General features: G+C 40.4%; 1 protein-coding gene across 1 annotated transcript; it reads left to right on the forward strand.

Moving 5' to 3' along the window:
• Positions 1-2205: 2205 nt before the first annotated feature.
• Positions 2206-23277, forward strand: LOC111339267 (vascular endothelial growth factor receptor 2). The gene is made up of 23 exons (XM_022945890.2): positions 2206-2455; positions 5865-6152; positions 6777-7082; positions 7519-7659; positions 8431-8724; positions 9435-9737; positions 10933-11208; positions 11542-11859; positions 12002-12340; positions 13104-13433; positions 13767-14054; positions 14254-14583; positions 15199-15465; positions 15747-16028; positions 16741-16932; positions 17404-17511; positions 18491-18690; positions 19241-19363; positions 19692-19762; positions 20015-20055; positions 20310-20406; positions 20487-20595; positions 21389-23277. The coding sequence occupies exons 1-23, from the start codon at positions 2353-2355 to the stop codon at positions 21665-21667; spliced, it is 5085 nt and encodes a 1694-aa protein (XP_022801625.2). The 5' UTR covers positions 2206-2352; the 3' UTR covers positions 21668-23277.
• The last annotated feature ends 26 nt before the right edge of the window (positions 23278-23303 follow it).

The raw sequence follows: 23303 nt of genomic DNA on the forward strand, positions 1-23303 counted from the left end.
GAACAGCTTTACGGGCCCGTTAAGCTACCGGGACTTTAATTCGAGAAACGGGCCTCAGGACATATTTTCGTTAACCGGTACACGTATATACACCAGAACTTAACCAAAACAAGGATCGCCTTCCTGGTAAACCAAACCCAGATCAATAGCCTATTTCCGAAAAACCCTTGGCCTCATTTTCAAAACGAGTCCTGGTGCTCACCTTTCATATGATAATAAGTTTTCATTCACATGCAAATTAAACTCATTTTCGCAAGAATGGTTGAGCACCAGGCCTCGTTTTGAAAAAGAGGCCAAGGGTAATTCGGAAATGGGCTATTACCAGGCTGATGGTAGCATGTACGAAGACAATCGACACGTCCTCGGTTTTGTTCATTTAGTCGATTTTTATTTTGTACAAATTCTACCCGAGACAAGTTTTGTCGACGGTACGGTCGAATTTTTGGCCACCTCGGCCAGAATTTCGGTCAAGTCGCGACAAATCATCCGCACTTGGAAAATGTCGATGATGACAGAATCATGAAACAAATGTTTCCGTACTGCAATAGGCTCTTAATTGCATCCCATTGTATTGGGTCAGCGTTCCACGATTTTCGAAAACTTCCGAGGAGAAGGGGACCTTAGAGGCCCTAGAATTAATAGTTGCTCTCTTCAGACCAACTTCTTGCGCCATCCCATATTTCGATTTTGATTTTTTAGTCGGTATTCTTCTTTAAAGTTGGTGAACTCTAAGGTCGCTTTCGTTGTTTTGAGCGAGACAGTCTTTCGAAACTTTCGCACCTACACATTTCTAAGCCGACCAAGCTCGTGTTGATCAAAGGTCATTTAAAAATGGTTTGATTTAAGGTCTCACAGTAGAAAAATAAGCGTTTTCATTCAACCTGACAGAGCGTAAAAACTATTCGCGCTATCCCTATAAAGATGTACATTTTTTTAAAAGGTTGATAAACACAAAACTTCAGATATTTAATTGAATTTTATAATTTTGATCATTAAACAGGATGGGAGCTTATCATTTACACTTTTACTTGCATTTATCTTGCTCGCATCAGCTCGGCATTTTGTAATTCGAAAATTCATTTATTCGCTCATCAAGGAAAGGTTCATGGAGCACCTTTTATTGTGGCTTACGAGCAAGCCTTAGCTCTCCCGAAGCTCCCGGGGGGGTGCTCTCCTGGTGCTCCGGGGATGCTTTAGTCCAGGGGCTCTTTGGGTGGAATCTAAAAAACCTAATACATACTGTCAAGACCTAATTGATTAGTTATTTAAATTTCTAATCAATTAGGTCTTGACAGTATGTATTAGGTTTTTTAGATTCTTAATCTTAGAGGCACGTACGTATTTTGAACGAGCTCTATGAGATCCTTGACGCTACGTGGGTAAATAAAGTATTGATTGATTGATTGAGATGTGGGTGGGGTCTCCTGGCCATTCCACCCCCAGAACTTGCTGGCAGGCTACAATTATCGCAAGAACTGATCATAAATTCGTGAAATTAAAGACCCCTCGAAACACCCTCCATTTTTCCTCCCAACGATCCTGGGGTCCGTTTCTCGAAAGTCCCGTTAACTTAACAGGCCCGAAGCCATGTTTTAAAACCAAAATTTGAAGGAAAGAAAAGCAGTTTCTGGCACCCAAATCAGTCTATTTTGTTTCTTTAGCTGATAGTTTTATTGTATTATTTTCAAAACTTTTGAAATCTCCATCTTGAATGAAAACAGAACAACTTTACGGGCCCGTGAAGTGACCGGGACTTTTGAGAAACGGGCCCCTGCTGCCGAAAAGACCCGCTAAATCAATGAAAAAGCACCCTTACCTTTTCGTTGTCAGGGAAGATCCTTAAAAATGCCGCAAATACTTCGCCCACGTCAACGGGTATGTCAGGTGTGGCATTCAAAATAAAACAAATACTGTACAATGTTGCTCTGTCAGACTATATCACGCCTATGTGATACGCGTAAGGATTGTGTTGTAAGTTCTAGAGTCGTTAAAACGCTTTTTTAAGCAGGGAATTGGATTCCTTAGGGAAGATTCAGACGGAACGACATATGCAACGAGACTATCGATAATTGATCTAATTGATAATTGATAAATGACGTTTCCTACGCACCAAGGTTATGGTAAATTCTGATCTGTTTCCGACAACCAAGATTTCGTGACAGTAATTTGATACTGTCCTTTCAAATTTGTCGACAGCAGGGTTAAAACGTCAAAAGCATCCATTCATCTATAAATCACGCTAAGAATGTGCTAATCCTCAGTGTAAAACGCTTCACTGAAGATTCAAGAGTCGCTTTAAAAACCTAGCTGTGACAACTGTTCTTTAGTACAAGGTTGCCGTTCTCATAACTGATGGCGATTTGGATGGGATCGAACGTGCGCTGGCTTTGGAGTGTATTCGTGCGTGCCTTGTTAACAGTATCTTTATGGAGCATTTTACAGACGAGCGCTCAAGGTAAAAGACGTACCCTTCACTTTCGTTATTTTAGATTGACAATATGGTTTTCTAGTGACCTTTCTGTTTATCCCTTGGCAGCGAGGATAGGAGAAAAATGTAATCGTTCTTTACAGTCGTGACTTTGTAATCGCTCGCTGCATCCAGACATAAGCCGTATGTGGTGGCGGTATTAGCTAGAGGTATTTTCTGAATTTGGGAAAATATTCAAATATCACTCAAAATCCACGGGATGTTTTCTCAGAGGCGTGAAATGAAATATTCAATTTCTTGTAAGAATCAGTACAAAGGTGTTACAAGCTCAATTTGGTTTATTTCTAGTGACGTTGGAACATTTCCTTACTCCTGAGGTAGGGTAGGAAATATGTCTCGCGTAAACTGATTAGTATAAAATGGAAACTGGAAAGAAAACGAAACCGTAACATTAAGAATTCCTGATAAGTTTGCATTGCTTTAGAACAATAAACCTGTAACGACCGTTGCATTAAATTTAATTGCAAGTGTTTTTACTTGAACTTACAGGCGTTTTTTTTTTATTATTATTATTTTCATCTAACCTCTGATAATGAAAAAAGCACACATTGAACCATATCGCAGAGAAACGTTTACGTTGAATATCAATGAGAAAAATTCAATTAATCTGTTAAAAAAAAGGCAGATTTAAAACTGATAACCCCATGCAGATAACTCCAGAATCTTCGACTAATTTTCAACCTTAATTCGGAAACACTGACGGTTATTTTGCTTATAACAACAAAGACAATTAAAGGCTCTTATCCCACAAATAACACTGTGGCTTGCAAGTAGGAAATTTTAATTTCCGGCGTCTTTTTTTAGGTATCTGTGCTTCAAAATCCTTTGGAACTTGGAATAATACTACGGTGCCGATATTTGTGACTGCCATGCAATATACTCTTTCACGGTTTTCTCGACTTTTGACATGATTTGGCGAGCGGAAATCGATTGACACAGCTGTAAAGAGGGCCACAATGAGATTAGCAAAATTCTTTAGTTTGAGAGTGATATGCTGAAAATTAACCCTGTTAAGTCGCGACATTTGAAGGCATCTGTATTAAGGGGGCATTGACTTTCTCCCATTGTTCAAACGTCTGTAAAATTTCGACAATCCGCGGAATAGTACAGCATAAACTTGGCAATTTTGCCAATCTCAAAGCACCCTAATTTTTTACCAGTGTTCAAAGGATTTCCGCCCGGAAAGGCGCTTCGTTTATTTGTGAACCAATTTAACGCGTTAAAACTGATGTCATGAATTAGTGGTTTGGCACTTTGCAAACAAACGAGGCTTAATTTTGGGTACTTATTCGGGAGGTACCCTCTCACTGCGAAAAATTGAAAGTACTCTCTCATTGAGAAACATGGTACTGAAAAGCCAGACGGTGAGCCATAATAAATAATTGAGTTTTTTAATTATCTGTTTAGCCAGCTTTTGGCCAAGCGACCCTTGGCTACTTTTCAACGGATATACCGTTGGGGGTATGTCTGATAAGAACTAATTCAAAATTCGAACATGTCACAAATTTAAAACATCACGTAAAAGTGGGGAAAGCAAAGCACGTAGGGCAGTGTAGCGTGCGCAGCCGAGCGGTCGATCGAATTTTTTAACAGTACAAAATAACCAACTGTCCAATATTGCAAGATATTTGTACTCGACTTAGTGCAGTGGGATTATAAATATATTTTATTAGACGTTTTGTTATGTAGTATCGCTTGGTATTTTTACGAATTGGGCCGTATTTTGACGAGCCCGTAGGGCGAGTCAAATACAAACAAGGAGTAAAAATACTCAACGATACCACACAACGAAACGTTCAATAAGATACATTTATTATCCAACAGGCCATATTGTTACTTCAGTGCGGGTGAATTTCGCGGATATTTCGGAAGTACAAATATCGCGTGATATTTGTACTCGTCTCGCGCGTTATTTGTACTTTACGAAGCACATTTGGCGGATAATAAAAACGAGTATTGATATGTACTTGGTGTCTATAAGTAGAAATATGTGAAACCTTTCCAAGCTCTTCTCGTCACTGAAAAAGTTGTAGGGAAAGTTGGACTGCCTATCTATAAAATGTTGTACGATAATCGCGCCCGAAATCCGAAACTGAACACACGACAAGAGGATCTCAATGGAGTTAACTCTTAGCCGTAAAATGACCAAAATATTTAGCGTAGAGCATATAAATTGACACTTGAAATTTTTACCAATAGACATAAAAAAGTTAACCATAAAAAAATTTCTGGCAACAATGATGAAATGATATTGAAAAAAGAAAAAAATGGCCAAAATTTTAACCGTGAGCCGTAGAAGCCATCACTCCAGTAAGACCATCCCGGAACCAGGCTCCAATCGAGCGAAAGATTTTTGTTTCGGACCGCCAAATTAGTGTCCAATCACCCAAGCCAATATTTTGTATAAAGTTGTCTGATATTACCCTATAATACGCGACCTTGCATGTTATTGTTTTTGTTTTTGTTTTGTTTTGTTTTTTTTTTTTATCGGTTCTCACTTGAAAACGATATCATAACGCTATTTCTAGAATTTTTATTCTCAAACCGTTTCCCAAATATACTCTGATAAGAAAGGCTTTGTTCAAAAAAACATGATAATTCATACTTTATCTTCGTCTGAAAATTGACGCATTTTTCCTCGCAAACGGACTGTAAATGACGAAAAGTGGGAATAAAAGAACTTAAAAACAACTTGAAACTTGAAAAAAAATTATACATTAAACCTCAAAGGAGATTGCGCTCGTACCTACTGAACTAAGCTACTAAGTTACTAAGCCCCTTATTTGGAGCCAAGCCAGCGATAGATGGTTTGGTTGACGCTCTCACACAGGCAAGCTAAGACAACAGCACTGAACGAACAGGGCATAAAAAGTACTAGATTTTTGTACAATCTTTGTCAGTGTTGAGTAAATGTCGAAAACATCAAGTTACATGACCGTAAAAAATAAATGGGATTCAAAAGTACAAAGACTGAACTTAGCAAACTCCTGATCCTTTAGAATGAGGTCAAATTCGCAAATCAATTCCAATGTCGGCTGTGAGTTATTTGTAAAACACAGAAAACATAATTACGATGATGTCAGATAAGATGTTGACAATTGAAAGTATTAAAAACTGCTTAATAATAAGCCGGAAACAATGAAAAGTCTGTCCAAAAATGCATACATTAACGAAAATGGCAGATGTGACAAAATTGCGTCAAAATCGTCAAATCCGCCAAGATGATTTCGCTTTGAAGAATTTCACTCAAATTCTTTAAAATCGTCAATTATTAGTTCACATACTTGTTACTTAAAGTGATATTTTCGTTTTTTTCCATTGGGTACATTTAGGTTAACAACTTGTTATTTTCTTCATTTCTTCCCGGGATTGCTAGGCGGATCACTGCAGCACAAAGGAAAGATAAACTTTTATCGTACGGTTCCTGAAGGTTCTTCCGTTGATCTCAGCTGTGAGCTTAATGACCCTACGGTGGACGTGAGACTGTGGCAGATGTTACCGTCTGGGGCCATGTTTACACCGAGAAAAGGCGTGGCTAAATATGGGCAGCTATTTACTCTTCATGGAGTAAGCAACAAAATGCAGGGCCTCTATCTATGCAGGGTGAGAAGTCGCAGATTCTCCAAGAATATTGGAAGAATCGTTGTGACACCAAGACTGCAAGGTAATGAGGAAAGCCTGTAGAATCGACTGTTAACATTCTGTCCTTACGTTTCTCTACCCTACATCAACAAGCTATCAAATTCAGACACTGCTTCTGTTGTTGCAAATTGAGAATTGTGTTATCCTAGTTAACAATTCCGTTGTTGTGACTCATGGCCTCAGTTATAACTCAAATAATTAAGCTCAATAGGACACGTAGAGGCCCAAAAAATATTTTCGCGAACCTTACCATGTCATTACGGAATTTGTCATTGAACGATAGACTACAAGCAGTCCCTCCTCTTCGAAGAGTCCGTTCGCGCGCTTCTTTTAGTCGTGCGCCTCACTTCCAGTCAGGGCGGAGAGGGGTTGGGAACCTCTCTTCGCCCTGTTCCCAGTGATCCGCGCGGCGCGCTAACGTTACCCTTTTTTTTCTGATTTTTTTTTTTTTTTTTTTTTTTTTTGTGCGCGCAACTGACTTAGCCGAAAAGAAGGACTGCTCGTAGTCTAATGAAAGCAAGAAGTTGCAATAACGCCAACCATTGAGATCGATCAATCTCCGAGTAAGGCGTACCTCTAATCCTGTGAGTTTTAATTTCTAATGTCGGGTTGCAACGACATGGATGCGAAATTTGTATTTCTGTAGACCCTCCAAGACCCAACGTGACAGCAAGATATCAAGGGGTCGTTGTCCATAGAAATAAATACCTAACATGTACTGCAAAAGGCAAGACTATTTCTTCGGTTCAGTGGTACAAGAATGCACGACCTCTGTCCATGCTGCATCAAGAAGTCAGGAGACGGTACGATATCGCAAAAGAAGAAATATGGATCAATACTTTACTATTAAAGAACGTTACAAAGAAGCAGGGTGGCTGGTACGAGTGCCGTGCGTTTATAACTGCTCAGAAGTTTGGATTTTGGTCAACTCATACCAAATTGAATGTTTTAGGTAAAATATACAATAACTGTTGGTCAGGTTTTGCCTCGTATTAAACGTGTACCGACAGATATTTATGTCTCTATAATTTTGGGAGATCGTAATGCGACATGATTGTGTTGATTTGGAATGATTGGGTTGCCTACGGGTGCTCCTAACTAGCGTAAACATAGACTTTTTGAGACGGGTAGGGCATCTGGGGGAACGATACAACTAACTCTAGCGCGCTTTGACTTCAACTTATCAACCGGAATTAAGAGGCATCAGACGAAAATAATCGGTGTTCGGAAGGTCACGACGATAATTTTCAGTAGCCTCTGGCTACAAGTGAAATGCCACATCTTATGAAAAAGTGGATAAAATTTCAGGAACGATGATTGTAGCATTTCAGGACATATATTAAGCAATTCATTTCTTCTGAGAACATGCGCTGTGTGATCATCTTCAGAATGCCCGGAACCTAATGGAAAGTTTGCAGATCCGCAAAGCATTACGGGATACCTTGTTTGCTCGGGTGGGAAGAGCACTAGAATGAACTGCTCAAAGGGACTGGTGTGGAGAGACGTCAAGAAAATGTGCGGCACTCCAGGTAAAGTATTAGGGACCTTAAGTAACCACGACGGCGACGCGAAGGAAGACTTCGATTAAAAAATGAATTTCTTCTCTTAGTTAGAATTTCAAAAATGGCTGCAGGAGCTTACTGTCTCATATAGCGCCACAGCTCAACTTCCGCAGGACGAAAAAAGTAGCCGTTGAGTTCCAAATGGAAATCAAAATAATTTGCCGTCGCGGTTTCGGTTCGCAGACGACGCAAATTTTGGCGATTTCACGTTGTTGTTTTGGATAGGACGGCTATGAAATGTACAAAGTTTCAAAACGCACGTGCTGAGCTACTGTTTTGCCAATTAGATCTCTTGTTTTTCCACGTCCTCGTTGCCGTCGCCGTCGTGGTTTCTTAAGGTCCCTATTCAGAGAAGTATGGATGTACGGAGGATTTCGGATCTGCTTGGTAGAGAAATATCAAACAGTGCTCTTGAGGGCGGGAAGGTGATAAAAGATTTTAAAAAAAATTAATCTAAGGTCTGTTTACCTTTCAAGAAAGATTAAAGTTTTTTTTAGGATATATCAACAAAGTTGAAATAGTAAATTGGCCACCGTAACGATTACAAAAGCTGACGTTTCGAAATTATCAGCCTTTAAAGTTTTTTTACCCTCTCAGCTAAATGTGAATTTCTATTTGAAGATCGACTTTTCTTGAAGGGCGGAATCTTTTGCCCGACTGTGATAGTTTGCTAGACTCGCAGGACTTCATTGACCTTTTGTTGTTGTTTTTTTTGTTTTGTTTTGTTTTTTTTTTCAGCTAAGACTCTTCAGTGGGAATCCAAGCATTCATTCCAACAGAAAGACCTAACTGTCGGAGATTCCGTGATAATAAGCTGTCGAATGAACGATCCTCGAATAAGAGTCAAGTTAAAACAAAAACTTTCCTCTGGTATGATAAAGGAACGAATGGCAGATGGTTGCAGGGTCAGTCGAGTTGGTCAGACGTTTGTTATCCACGCTGTGGATTTTCACGATGCTGGTATCTACCTCTGCGAAGCACCGTCTGCTTTTATAAGTCGAAAGCAAGAAGTTTACTTGATGATCAAACCTGGTAAAGTTTAATAGACTTTTTGCACGAATGAGTTTTTACTATCACTACCGTGGAGTAAGGTTTACAGTGTTTTGCCACTCAGTGTAGACCGAGAGGGAGGAGGGGGGAGCGGTACTTCCTAGTAACGGACTAATGGGGATGTGCTGAACTACTGAATGGGGTCACATTTTCACGACTGGATTGACTTAATTGAGGTTTCATTTTCCATAGAGTTACTAGAATGAGATCGACGCATTTCCGGGAGAATTCCGGTAAGCAGGGATTTCAAAATAGGATGATTCGTGATGGAAATGCTTTTACCGTAACTAACCTCAAGCGTGAGAAATTCCAACTGATTAAGCTGCAGTTTGTTTTAGCGTTGTACGTGAAAGTTTGAGAAGATGGTGCACATCTCTAACGCTAATCACAAGGCACAAAAAATAAATCTCAAAACTGGATTATTTTTGAAACTCAATAACTTAATTTAGTACTTTATCAAACCATTTAAGAGACCACATGCCATTCAAATTTAAATATTCCCAGAACTAAATCTATCGGTCTCGTAGCCTGACAGACACAACTTGAATCACTGTTCTCAAAGTCACAATCAAGTTTCATCCTTCTAACTGTACCAAACTTAACTAAATGCTAACTGAGCACACAACTTTTCAACTCTCTTAGTTTAGAGTAGTCATGTCTGAAAGTAACAATCCTGAATCTATTTCGTCTAGCTCCGTCATCTACCATTTTCACGGGACACAGAAATTTATTCGCATCCTATGGGAGCTCCGTAGATTTGAATTGTGGCGCCGAACACATCTATCAGCCAATGATATTCTTGGAGATCATTCGCACAGACGGTATAATACAACTGACACCGGACAGTCGCAGAGTTTTCCTAACGTCACGAACTGTGACCATACACGGAATGGAACGGACCATGAGAGGGAAGGTTATCTGTAGGGTTATTTCATCTTGTGATCAGGCACAAGAAGATGTGGACTTAGGGTTTCTTTTACCGATCCCACTAAGAGGTACATTTCAATCATTGCTCTGTAAGGGATCACTCATTATTCATCGCCTGAGAGGGAGGATTTTGTGTGTGTTTGTGGGGGAGGGGGGGAGGGGGAAGAACATATGGTTTTCAGGGGGAACGGAGAGGGAATCAGTCATCGCCAACTAAGTATAAAAGGGGACGATAGCAAATTGACTACCAGTTAATTGCTAATAAAGGGCAGAGCCTTGAGGGAGGATGACGTACATTTCATTGTGACGCAACTAAAACCCTTCAACTCTCCTCCCCTCTCCCCCCTCCCTTCCCCAACCCGCCAGGCGATGGATAATGACTGGTCATTAAAACAAATGATACTATCACATAGGCCTTTATAGATTATGCTAGTCAGTAAAAGTAGCATATTATGCTAGTAGCATTGCTTTTTTTTTGGCGAAATTATACTGAAATTATGCTCTTTTTTTCCAGATTATGCCCGTTTTTTAAAATTATGCTCTTTGAAAAATTGCAAATAAGTCCAAAAATACATTTTTTAATTAGAAGCCGTTGGTCTACAAGAAAGAAACGCAACAAATCCACAATGAAATTTAAATAAACATGTGGTTCATGTTAACCCGGGCTCAGACCGTTTCAGACGCCGCTCAGTGATTCACAGTGAACTACAAATGCTACTACGTGAACTAAAACTTAAAACATCGAATAACGTCACCAAGTGTTTGGAAGTAGAGATGAACAATGATCAAATTGTAGCATCAGAAATGACTCGATAATTATCAAAATATACGAATTACGCTAGCATTGCTACTTGACAGAAATTATGCCAGTTTGCTCAAATTATGAGCTGATGAGGTTGATCTTGATTTTATGATACTGGGAGATTCATAAGCTCTTTTACTCAGTTTGTTTGCTTGATTTTTTTTTTGGTAATTTTTTTCGCTCTTTAAGAGGGGTACATTGCCTTTCTTTATCCTTGCCAGAGTATTTTTTATACGAAATCGCCAGAAGCCTCGTGAGATGAAGAGAATTCCTTATTTAGTTGATTTCTTTTTTCACTTCAAAATGACCGAAGTTCGAACAATTATATTCAGGATATGGATCACCAATGGAACCCTGAATTAACTTCGGCTTGTAAAATATTTTAGTTTCGAACCCGGCCTTTAAGCTTATTGGGTTTATTGTCGTTTTGTAATTGCTTTTTTCTGTACTTTTCTTGTCAGGAAAACGGCCTGTCCCAGAACTATCACAGCAACTTTCCGAGGTAAAAGAAGGTGACAACCTCATCATTACATGCTCTGCTTCTGGTAAAGAATCACGTGACATAGCGTGGTTCAAGAACAAAACACCTGTAGCAGAGAAGAACGTTTTGACATCGGGATTTCGCAGTGAGCTCAAGCTTTACAATGTCAGCAGTTCTGACGCTGGGGATTATGAGTGTAGAATCATGGATTTTGGCGTTGGATACTTTACAAAAACAGCGACAGTTAAAGTCAAAGGTATGTAAGGAAACAGACTTTTACCGGACCTTACGACCAGGTCATTGTTTTCTTGTTGCGTACTTCAGATTCTGCCTTCAAGTGAACTGCACTTGTATCCTTTAAATCTTTATCTCAAGTCTACCCTTCCTACGTAACATGCGTTTCAATCGAAAGATTAAGCGTAAATCAGTTATGAAAAGGATACTTCCCCGTTCTAACCTAACGTAAACTGCTGTATAAACGTGGGTCGTTCAGCGCGGTGTGCTCTTTCGAGGAATATTGGCCATTCCATTCAGAGGTGATTGTAATTTATTGATTGTAATTTATTGATTTATCATGTTTTTCATCAAGGCTCGACAGAAACAATGCCGACAGCATTGACAACAGCCACTTATCCGTCGGCATCACTTGAAGTTCCGTCGCCGATCACAATAATCCCATATCAGACGGTAGATATCAACTGCTCCATGTTTCAAGCAGACATCGAGTTGAAATTATGGCACGAAACAACTCCAGGATTTCACACCGAAAGGATACCTGACGGGATCTTCCTGATCCGCCGAAATAATACGTTTAGGATAATTCAGGGAAGACAGAGCGACGAAGGAAAATATTATTGCCAGAATGCCGGCTTCCGCAAAATTCAAGTCGCCATTTTAACTTTTCCAGGTAACATACAAATTCGTGTTCTTGGCTGCATAGAAACTCGTCACGCTTTTTTTTTTCAATTTGGGTTACAAATGGTTCTGATCGTTTTGCCTTATCAGTCATCCTTATTTTCATGAATGGCTTCTCTTTGAAAACTTTTTAGATAAAAACCCTCCAAAGATAATCAACTTCACGACAAGGGCATCTGTGAACGCTTCTCAAAATGTAAGGTTGTTTTGTGAAACGGAGGGTACACCTTTCTTTGCGAACATCAAGTGGTTCAGGAATGGGCATCTGATCGGAAGCTGTACGGGAGATCCACAACGAAATAAGACATGTTTCCTTCACCGTCTACAAGGAAAATACTCTATTTCCAGGAGGGGATCTGGGGCAGAGCTGGTCATCAAGAAAGCGTTCCATCCTTTTGACTCTGGAATCTTCACTTGTGTCGCCATCAACTCAGCTGGAACGGATAACAAAACTGTAACTTTAGATATCCATGGTAGGTCATTGATAAAAGCAATATTATGACCTGGAGACTTTTATAACCGCGTCTAATACTTCGTATCTCCCGGCAGGGCCGGGAATTTTAAAAATACCGAAATTGGTGGAGGTTCGAGTCCTCAGGAACTCGTAGGTTTTATTTGTCCCACGTGTTACCTGAGTAATTTGCGACAAAGGACGTTCCTAGTTCATTTATGCTGTCAGGTTGTAGCATGTTCGCCACATTTGAAGTATCCTTATGGCCCAGTTCACAAACGAGTTATTTGTCGCTCGGCTGGAATTATATTGGACCTCAAATTAGAAATTGGCTTAGGTTTGAATCTTGAAACGTAGCCTAAATTTTTTCTTTGTCCCACTCTCGCATCATACATTTAACATTTTTGTTTTATACGTGAATTTCTGGCACCAAAAAGATAGGTTTTCTTGCTTCGAGCCACTAACATGGGCTGTTTGAAATTACGAATAAGGACTATCCAAGGTATGGGAGTGGGTTTCTGACAAACACACCTCTATTTTTTAACAACAATTTACCCCAAAGTCTACGGTAGCTTTGTCACTATTCTTGCAAAATAATTTCATATTGTGGCTCAATCATCGAAAATGACGGCCCGTTGATTCAATGTTTACTTTTTTTTAAGATGGCCATAGAATCTAATGGCAGCTTTTACACACACATTTCAGAACCTCATAAAATACAAAAACTGATCACCTTTTAAAAAGTGTCTTTAGGATAAACAGTCTGTTTTATGTTACATCAACAGAAAAGCCTCTTCTTAACAAGAAAAACCACACAGACTTCCTTGTATTGTCTTTTGGAGACGCGACTACGATCCAGTCCACAGCGCTGCGCGGCCATCCAGTACCTCACTTCAAGTGGTTTCAACAACCAATCAGAATCTGCAATTCAGGATGCAAACCGGATGCCAGAAAATGGAGACGAGTTTCACGTCATGCGATCGATCCATCGGAGAAAGTTCCTTCAAGAATAAGCAGTTTGTTCCTTCCACCCGCGAAGTCCGGCTATTTTTTCAGATGTATCGCGGAAAATTCCCTTGGCCATGATGACGCTGTTTTTTCCGTGCACAGAGTTGGTAAGTTTATTCGAATTGATACAAATTTTACAGCACTTGAATTTTTGACATGATTTTTTTTCATTTTTGTCCTGCGTTCTATACATAAGACTTACCCAAAAGTGGGTCAGCGAAAACTGTATACTTTGCAAAATTAATTCTCACGACACATACGAAACAAAAGTTCAAATTTTAAGAAAGAAAACGGAAGTTCGAGAACAACAGAACGCGAAGGACTTTGGAAAAGTCCTCTGGCTTACTGATAGATTTTTTTTAAGGTAAGCGTTCAATTTTGTCGAGTTCTCCTAAGTTCAAACTCCATGAAATTTTTTCTTTTGATTATTTCCCTTTCAGATAGGGAAGCCGTTCTGCCAGAAATCGTCCCCTCATCCACCCTACTAGTGGATGAGTTGAGCTCTTTTACGATCTCATGCAAGGCCAACTTGGGAGATTTTGAGTATCTCGAATGGAAAAAAAGAGATTCAACTCAGATGACATCCACTATATCGACAAGGAACAGACATAACACCACAACAACATTATCTATCAGGCATGCGCAGCTAGGGGATGCTGGGGATTATCTATGTTACGGATGGACTGCAAACGAGACAAAGATTTCAGTTATAACAGTTTTTGTTGCAGGTAAGGTATATCAATGACAGGGCAATTTTGTTGATTCACTGAAATCTTTATTGGGATGTTCAGGGAAAGTGAGTCCTTGCGAATTTGTATAAAAGGTGCAAGACAGGTTTTCGATCGAGGAAAGAGGTTGGAAAATTGTCCAAGTTGGCTTTATCTCTGCCAAAAAACATAATTTTCATTTTTTATGATTCTCTTCCAGAATTAGTTGTTCCCGTTGTATCGCTCTTAAATCAAACCATTCAAGAAGAAAAAGTTGACAGTACAACGTTAAAATGCATCATTGCATCAGGGTATCCTCCACCAAATGTCACATGGTACAAAGATGGCGCACAGTTGCGCCCACTCTCCCTTGGGTCAGTGGATGACTGTAGAATAAATGGATTCCATTATATTGAAAATGACCGCCCGCCTTTCACGAAAGACTTGCTGATATGCAAACCAAACCATGCGGAGAACACTGGAATTTATAGGTGTGAGGCCGAGAATATTAAAGGAAAAGATGCGAGTGAAGCGTTTTTGAATGTATTAGGTTTGTATTAGGAATGTGTTACGTATTTCCAGTCCATTTTTTTTTTAAGTCCGTCTTTCTTTGAAAGAAAAATGTGGCTTCAAAGCTCACTTTGTTAAAACATCTCAACATGGAGACTAATTGTAATATTCTATAGAGGATGTTTCACCAAATAAATAACTTTTTCAGGCTGGTTGTTTTAGAAGGGTTAAAAATTTCAAGGGTTTTGTCATGGGTATGTATGGATAAACTTAGATGTAGCATCCTAGTCACTGAGTAATTATATCGGTCCACCCCCCCCCTCCTTCCTACAAATGCCCTTCCCCAAGCCTCCACGTTCCGTGGAAAATTGAGCTGGTAATGAGTATTAGAAGAGCTTATCTTGTTGTTATTTACATGACTGTATGTTTGTTTCGTTTTGTAGGCTTGTTTGCATGTTTGTTTGTTTTCAGGAATCTCTTCTATGAAACTGCAAACATTTCAATTTAACAATGAATATCATTGCCAATGTTTTACTGTGTAAAGTCCATTGCCAGACTGAGACCAAAATCATCTTGCATCGCACAATTTTCTCTTTTCTGTTCACTTCCGAAAATTTTTATTTCCTCAGTACCGTTCTTCTCTTTTTTCGATTAGCGCATCCAAAAATTTCTAACATGGTGGATGACAGCCTGGCCAAGGAGCTGGGCGAGAAAGTTAATGTCAGTTGTGAGGTGACAGGTAACCCACCTCCCTCGGTGAAATGGGTCAAGAGAACACCACAGGGTCACCATGTACCTGTCGTGAATAGGGGCAAGGAGAACCACACTCTTCTGATAAAGTCCCTTCAACAGCAGCATTATGGGGACTACATGTGCATGGCTGAAAACAAGTTTGGAAACGATTCCGTGGTTTTATCTGTTGGTAAGTAGCCCTCCAGTAGTTGGCAGAAGGCAATATAAAACGAGTTTTTGCTATCTGTAGACGGCGCCACATGATTCCCTTTAACACCTTGGAGGTTTTGAAGTTATTCAAGAGAACTTTGACGAAACGATACGTTTGTAAAATCTTTTTCAAAACCACCACACCCGCCACTGCCGCCCTCCCTATCCCTTCCTCCCTACCTCCTCTATTGCCTTACCCGCACAGATCAGCTTAATAAGGATTCTAGTATACCCTCATGCCTCCTTCTTAACTTACCTCAGTTCAACTAGGACCAGTTGGCACCATTAGGAACCTGAGACCTCATTCCAAGATCCCCTTCATAGCAGCCATTGTGGTTGGCGTCGCCCTGTTCTTGTTGCTCTCAGTCATCGCCGCCATTTTATATCGCCGGCGACAGATTTATGGAGGTTTCTACATCTGCACCACTCCTCCCCTGCCAGACATGATACCGAGGCTGGATTCCTCCATTCCTCTTATTGAGCAAGTACATAAGCTGCCTCTGGACAAACGCTGGGAGTTCCCTAGAGAGCGTCTTCGCTTCTGTAAGATTTTTATTGATAAATAATTCCTTACATTTAACTACATATTGCCTTCCTTTCTAGCTACGCAACAGATCAATAGCAAGTAGATAACACTGCCTGGCATATTTTTATATCATTGAAATAAGCCGAAAAATTCCCTTACAAAAAGTTGTAAACTGTTCAATGCAATTTGGCATAAGGCCTACGAAAAGTACCGCAAAGCGCCTTAGAGCATTTTTCTTTCTTTACTGCATACTTTGCCAAATAATCGCTCTTGCAAATATCCAACTACCAAATTATCCAAAATAAACAATCAGTGACCAAAACTAGCCACTGGCGTCCAAAATACAAAATCGGCCACGAGAGTCCAAAATCACAAATCGGACACTAGTGGCCAAAATACAAAATCGGCCACTAGTGTCCTAAATCACAAATCGGCCAGTAGCGGCCAAAATACAAGATCGACCACTTGTCCAAAACCACAATTCGGACACCAGCATTTAAAATCACAATTCGGACACCACTGTCCAAAATCGAAATCAAAGGTTAATTCTACTTTCGCCTTTGCTAATTCCCTCCACTTCCAAAATGTACTTGTAGTATATTTAACCCTCCTTCCCTCCCCTTCCCTCCCCTTCCCCCCCCGCCTAATATGCTGTTGAGCCTGGTATATATATCATAATTGCCATTTCTTACGGCGAACTTAACGCTCACAAACTCTCACGGATTGCAGGCAAAGTGCTCGGCTCTGGTGCTTTTGGTGAAGTGTACTTGGCCGAAGCAGAAGGGAACATCATAAGTGATGGCACATCAGCAGTAAACTCTCACAAAAGACATCGGTTGTCGACACTAAAGGACTCACGAAGGGAATCATCTATATCTCAAAGTCATGGACCTGTTAAAGTGGCGGTCAAAACATTGAAAGGTAAGTTCAACTTTCGCGCGATTGCCAACTTGCCCAGACTGTGGAAGAGTGAATTATTTTCCTCGCATGAAGCGACTCGATGTATTGCTGATTAAAGGAATGCTAGTATTTTTCAGGTCATCACAATGTTTTTTGTCACGCAACCTCGTTCCCAAGGTTCTTTCTCTTTCTTCCTCAAGAAGCAAGAGAAAGGTCCCTAGGAACGAGGTTGTTTGTCATTTTTCCTTGACAGTTCACTGTTACCTACATACACTCCAGAGTAGAGAAAGGAAACGAGGAGATCAAACCTAAGGCCTTTAGATTTCATTGTGTTTCCCGTTAAACAACTCCTTCCTCCACACTTCTGATAAAGTCTATCTCAAACTTTGCCGGACGTTGCAGTTCACTTGAATGTCCACTAATTCAACTGTAATTTAACATGTAATTTCAATTTGTTTTTAACTCCACATCAACAACTTTTTTCTCAAACAGAAGGGGCAGAGGAATCAGAACACAAAGACCTGATCTCTGAGCTAAAAATATTGATCCACATCGGATCTCACAAGAATATTGTCAACTTATTGGCAGCTTGCACAAAGGGTAATAAAAGCTAGACAATTAGAGATCTTGTACATGTAAACCACGAGAAGTACCTGTTTTGCAGCGAGATCTATCTTTTGGTGTAGAATTACATCCCAGCAATAATCAATTTTCCTTGAATTGTACGACGAACTTGAGTTAATTTTTGATTATAACATAACCAAAGTAAAGCGCGCGCTCTGATTGGTCAATTTAGCGTCCCCCATTTGCCCATGGGTGTACGCTGCTGACGTGAGCAAATGCAAAGACTATTTTTCCGCGCGCGCTTGTTTTTTCTGGTCGCGTAAGATTTGTTAAATAAAAGGGAACTCTTTAGCTACAATGTATCAACGTTATGTTATAAAACAAATGGTAAACACCACAGCGTACACTATTGAGTTATGGATGCACTTGGGAGGTTTGCTAAGCACTCAAGAAGCTAGAGTCGCTCTCGGCTATCGCCTAGAGCGACTCTTACGCTTCTTTGGTGCTTAGCAACCTCCCGCGTGCATCCATAACTCAATAGTGTACGCTGTGGTGTTTACCATTTGTTAATAAGGGAACCACTGGTGGTCTGGCTGAAGCTATTTTCGTCCGTTATATTTGGTTAAATATCAACTTATTGCTGTTAATAGCTCACATAACTAATTCTCTAGGTCATTTTTATTGCAGAATTTTTCTTCCAAATACGACTATTTAGTTTCAATACTACACTTCGCAGCTCAACTAGTTTAATACTAGTTTCACAAGAGCATAAATATAAATCTCGGTCTTTACCACCAAGAGAAATGATGCTGTTGTTTTTCTGATTTCTTTGTTAAGTTAACGTTATTGTTTATGATATTTTTTTGTTTTGTTTCGTTTGTCGTTACGACTGCTTTAGATGCACAAACTACAACGTTAGTGAAACGAAAGAGACTTAAGTCCCATCCATTCGATATCAACTGTTTCCACTCCATTTTCTAAATATATATTCTATCTGACCAAATTTCATATCCAGGTCGTTACAGTGATTTTTGTCTAATCATCGAGTACTGTCCATATGGGAACATGTTAATATTTCTGAGAAACAGACGAGAAATTTATGACCCAACATGTTTGCCGCCCACCGAAGATCCTGACAAACAGTTCAGCCTGACAGAGCTAATGAGTGCAGCTTTTCAAGTCGCTAGAGCCATGGAATTTCTTGTGTCTAGAAAGGTAAAGTGATACTTTAAAAGAAGTTTACTCTTTTTTCCTCCGTATGATCTACGAAAATTAGCGTTTAATTTGAAGGGGTAACATATTAAGGAACTAGTTGAACTGAAAAGTAACATAAAAAGTTTGTTAATCGTTCATTCGTTCTCAGGGACTGGTTATTATTTACGCATGGTATTTACATTGGGGAGGGGGCAGAGAGGGGATCAGTCGTCACTAACGGAGTAGAGAGGGGGGAGTATGGAAATTTGACTGCCAATGAGGGTAGATTATCGGAACACTACAGAGCCTTAATTGAAGGAGGATCAGGTAAATATTATTGTTACACGACCACAATCGTCCGGCTCCCCTATCCCCCTCTTTCCCTATCCCCCTCTCCCCCTATCCCCCTCTCCCCATCCCTATCCCCCTCTCCCCCTATCCCCCTCTCTCCCTATCCCCCTCTCCCCCTATCCCCCTCTCTCCCTATCCCCCTCTCTTCCCTATTCCCCTCTCTCCCCCCATTCCCAGGCGATAGATAATGACCGGTTTCTAACTGGCATTGTCTTTGCAGTGTGTTCACAGAGATTTGGCAGCTAGGAATGTTCTCATTGGGGAAAACTATGTGGTGAAAGTTGCAGACTTCGGGCTGGCCCGAGATGTGTATAGAGATGACAAGTACATCAAAGTGTCACCGGTGAGCCAGCTGAAATTTATTCTGTTCCGCCGAGCTTCAAACCCTTTTGAAAAGAAACTTCTTCTTTCAGACGCCGCGTTGTTAGTCAACTCATTAGAGAAAAACTTGAGTCATTATGAGAGAGAAATCGCAAACCTGTTCCCAGGGTCCTCTCTTTTTCTCGCCCCAGATGCGATCCTGGGAACGGAGTTGGAGGAATCAAACCCCAGAAGTGAGAAGGCTTTCGAAAGAGACAAACAAACACAAACAGCACAACAATGTGCTCGTAATTTCTAGCTTCCACCGTATTCGAAAGTCTCTCTTATACAATTTTGATTTTTCTTCCCAGGGCCTTGTTCCCGTGAAATGGATGGCAATTGAATCGCTGGTTGATCGAGTTTACTCCGAGCAGAGTGACGTGTAAGACGGTTTTGAAATGAAGTACTTTACTCTGACGTGTAAAAAAAAAAAAGAAAATTTACATCCGCTGATGAAAAAGAAAAAGAAGGTTTCAAAATCAAGGGGCATGAGCATGATATTGAGACCCTGGTGGACCCCAATGAGCGCAGCGGCTTATTGGAATTCTGGGGGAGAAGGGAGGAAGTGGGCGATTTGAAAAGTTTAGCTGGTTTTACCACATTATCTGACATTTTTTATGATTTTACTTTGTAGATGGTCTTTTGGAATTTTTCTTTGGGAGCTGTTTACCCTTGGTAAGGCTTAAAGAAGATTTGAAAGGAATTTGGATTCATTAGTTCTCCATCAGAACCGTAACCTCCCAAGTTTAACCCCAACCCACCCTGTTGGGTCGTTAGTTGAGCCCATGGTCACTGCTGTTCAGTGTTGTTATTGTGGGGCCATAAGGCAATACAGCCTGCTCCTTGCTACAGAAACCGGAGTAAGTTCCTTGGGTGTTGGCCAGTTGGCCTTTGTGAGATTTGAGCCAAGCGTGTTATTTTCTTTACAGGTGGGAATCCTTATCCATCGATATCACCAACCGAAATTTATCAATACATCAAAGATGGAAATCGTATGGAAAGACCCTTGGAATGTCCAGAAGAAATGTATGTGACTCGAATTTTTATGTTACGATAGACGGTCCCTACTTTCCGCCAAGTTAAAGAATTTTTGTGCTTCTTGACAGGTATGCCTTGATGACAGACTGTTGGACGGAGAAACCAGAGGACCGACCGAACTTCACCGCGCTCGTGCAGAGGCTGGATCACGTGATCGAATCCAATTCTGCTGCCATGGTCAGTGCGCCTTTTTTTTCTTCGTTTTTATCAAATGGGTTCTTTCGGCATATTTGATTTGTTTAATATGTGATCCGGATAATTTCCCTGAATCGGAACCTGAAGAAAACCTCAAAGTTATCATTTGCAAAAATAGAGAACCGGAAAAAAATGCTTACAAGCCATGAGGTTCACGCTTTCCGTAACACGAAGCAAACACATCAGTTGGGAAGCCAGTCCATTGTGCGTAAGCACCAGGTGTTTGTCAGGTTTCCATACACTTTGCTAGTACCCATTACTACTCCTGGATGTGGTGAGGGCTCGAACCCAGACCTCTCCATCTGTGGTCTAATCCGCCAACCCCTTGGCGTTTCTTACATAAGATCGCTAAGCATTCAAGCATTTTAGAAAGATGCCTCTTCTGTCGCGAATGTGGGAGGGACAAAGAAAAAATTCGCGATCCCCATGAGAAATCTAACCCCAGATCTTTGGCTTCCGCGCTCCGATGCACTACCCTTTAGCCACAGAGACACAATGGTGAGCTGGGCGATTACGAAGTTCATATCATTATGTGACACGTGTCCTGCTTCCTGGAAGGATGAGCAATGCATGTCAAATGCGTCATGTACGAAAACGGAAAAATTTTGAGCTCGGTGATCAAAATAATTAAAAAAAAAGTATTTAAAAGAAACGAAGATTTAAAAGACGATTAACACAGATTCATTCAGAAGCCGTTGTGTGGTTCATTTCCTCGCCAAATAATCACGTGACAAGGTCATGCAATAAAAACTTCATCTTTTTTTGGATCACATAGGGCCGTGAGGGATATCTAGAACTTGAGGACGAGCCTACGTCACCGAATGAGGAGATGGATGAAGATGGTTATTTGAAGCCAACTGAGATCTCTCCCCTTGGTTATAAATCGGCGCCGCTGAACGGAAACGTCAACGTTGACAGCAATAAGGACTTGTCAGGGGTGAACAGTTATTGGACGAGCGAACCAAAATCCAAGGATTTACACTGTGAACGTTACATAGATCTGGGCTTCAAGCCTACAATTAGTTCAAATGACTTAGCAGAAACTGTGCTTTAAAAGTGTGTGTGTTACAATAAGTCAACATCCGTAGAGCCCTGCGATCATACCCTTTCTTTTTCCCGATTGTCTCATTACAGGAAAAAGGTTTTCTTTTTTTACGTCTCGCCGTGAAAGAAAACGAAATGAGGCCTCCTTGCAAACTGAAAAACCGCCACAAGACTAATTTGTTCCGAGAAGGCGATATCGGTTTACCCAAGGTAAACCATTAACCACCTCAGGTCGTATCCGAAAATCCCCCTCCAACTTTGTATACACTCTTGTGAATTAGTTGAGAGAATTCGATTTTATATCAAGGTAACACCTACCTGATGAGCATTCCAATAATCATCACCTATTTGTGGGATTGTGTTCAAACTGTAAGGGAAAATAGTCATATGTAGATCGCTTCTAAGAAATAAAAGGCGAATAACCTTGGAAATATCATGCTTATGAAATAATATGGAAGTTAACGTGGAGTCCTTAAAACTAGAAGGGGGAGAAGGTGAAGAGAGTTAGAGAGCTTCCCAGAGTTCAAGCCCGAAAAGCTGACTCAGTAACTAGTGTAATATATTTTAGTGAGCTACATTCGAAATAGGGTGCGCCCCTGGATCATCATGGTCTAACCAAAGGGGTGCCAGTACTGTGGACTAAGAATTTTGACTACTGTGATGACGAATATCGTTGTCGATAAGAGTGCAGACCACTCTAAACCACTGTCGATTTCAGGAGGGGGTGCACCACTAAAGAATGGCGTAACTGACTGGTGACCGGACGTAAAAAAATTGTAATAGCAGAATAATACTTGTATCAGAAAGCCTCAGGTAATCTGGGGAGGGGGGGGGGGGGGAGCGCGCACCCCCTGCACCTTCGCCCTAGATCCGCTCCTGTAAAAGAGGATGAATATCCAAACAGTCTAGCGAAGATTCGGGTCTTTGCAATATTTCGTGCGGGAGACATTCGAGGAAATGTTTTACTCAAACTTATAAGGCTTTCGTATAGACACTAAAGAGAAACCGAGTTTGTCCCTCTAAGCTAGCGGCCGTAAACTAACAAAAACATGTGTCATCTAGTTTTGCTATAAGAAGCATAGTCGTCTTCTGAGTGCTCATAAATATCCACATGAGTACTTTTTCACATACAAGGACTGTACAGATTGCGAATTATCAACGGATAGGTCACTTTTTTTACCTACGTGACAGCATTCTCGGCTGCTATTTTTACAGCGTGTCACGCGTCCTATAAAAATAATACTAGATATAGCTATCGCTAAGTGCCAACGAGCAACCAATGAAAAGAAATACTCATTGGTAATGTTAAAAAATGGAGTCATGTTTTGTGGGTGTAAATTTTAGTAGTGAAGTATTCCAACCAACGTGAAATGTTTTAAATTTTGAGGTGAATATGGTGAAAACGAAAATAAGTTTCTTGATTTTACATTATTGCAATACAAAAGTTTGTGCTGCAATGATAGCCAAGTGTGTTTTCTTCCCTTTCTAAAAATTATGTGTAAAACTGAATAATATAAGGTAATACAGAACAAAAATGAACCCACAATAACAACTCTTAATTGTATATGAACTGTAACAAAATATTTCTGAATCACTAAATAAATTTTTTCTTCACAGTCATTCAACTGGGATAGCACAACTATTAA

The sequence above is a fragment of the Stylophora pistillata genome, chromosome 9 (assembly GCF_964205215.1).
Source record: "Stylophora pistillata chromosome 9, jaStyPist1.2, whole genome shotgun sequence".
In the NCBI taxonomy this organism is placed as follows: domain Eukaryota; kingdom Metazoa; phylum Cnidaria; class Anthozoa; order Scleractinia; family Pocilloporidae; genus Stylophora; species Stylophora pistillata.

What these genes read in the sequence shown, in the direction of transcription:
- LOC111339267 (XM_022945890.2), top strand. Translation starts at nt 2,353, where the DNA reads ATGGCGATTTGGATGGGATCGAACGTGCGCTGGCTTTGGAGTGTATTC. An exon ending in TTTTTCCGTGCACAGAGTTG is followed by an intron (nt 13,434 to 13,766) that starts GTAAGTTTATTC and finishes TTTCCCTTTCAG; the next exon opens with ATAGGGAAGCCGTTCTGCCA. An exon ending in TTCCGTGGTTTTATCTGTTG is followed by an intron (nt 15,466 to 15,746) that starts GTAAGTAGCCCT and finishes AACTTACCTCAG; the next exon opens with TTCAACTAGGACCAGTTGGC.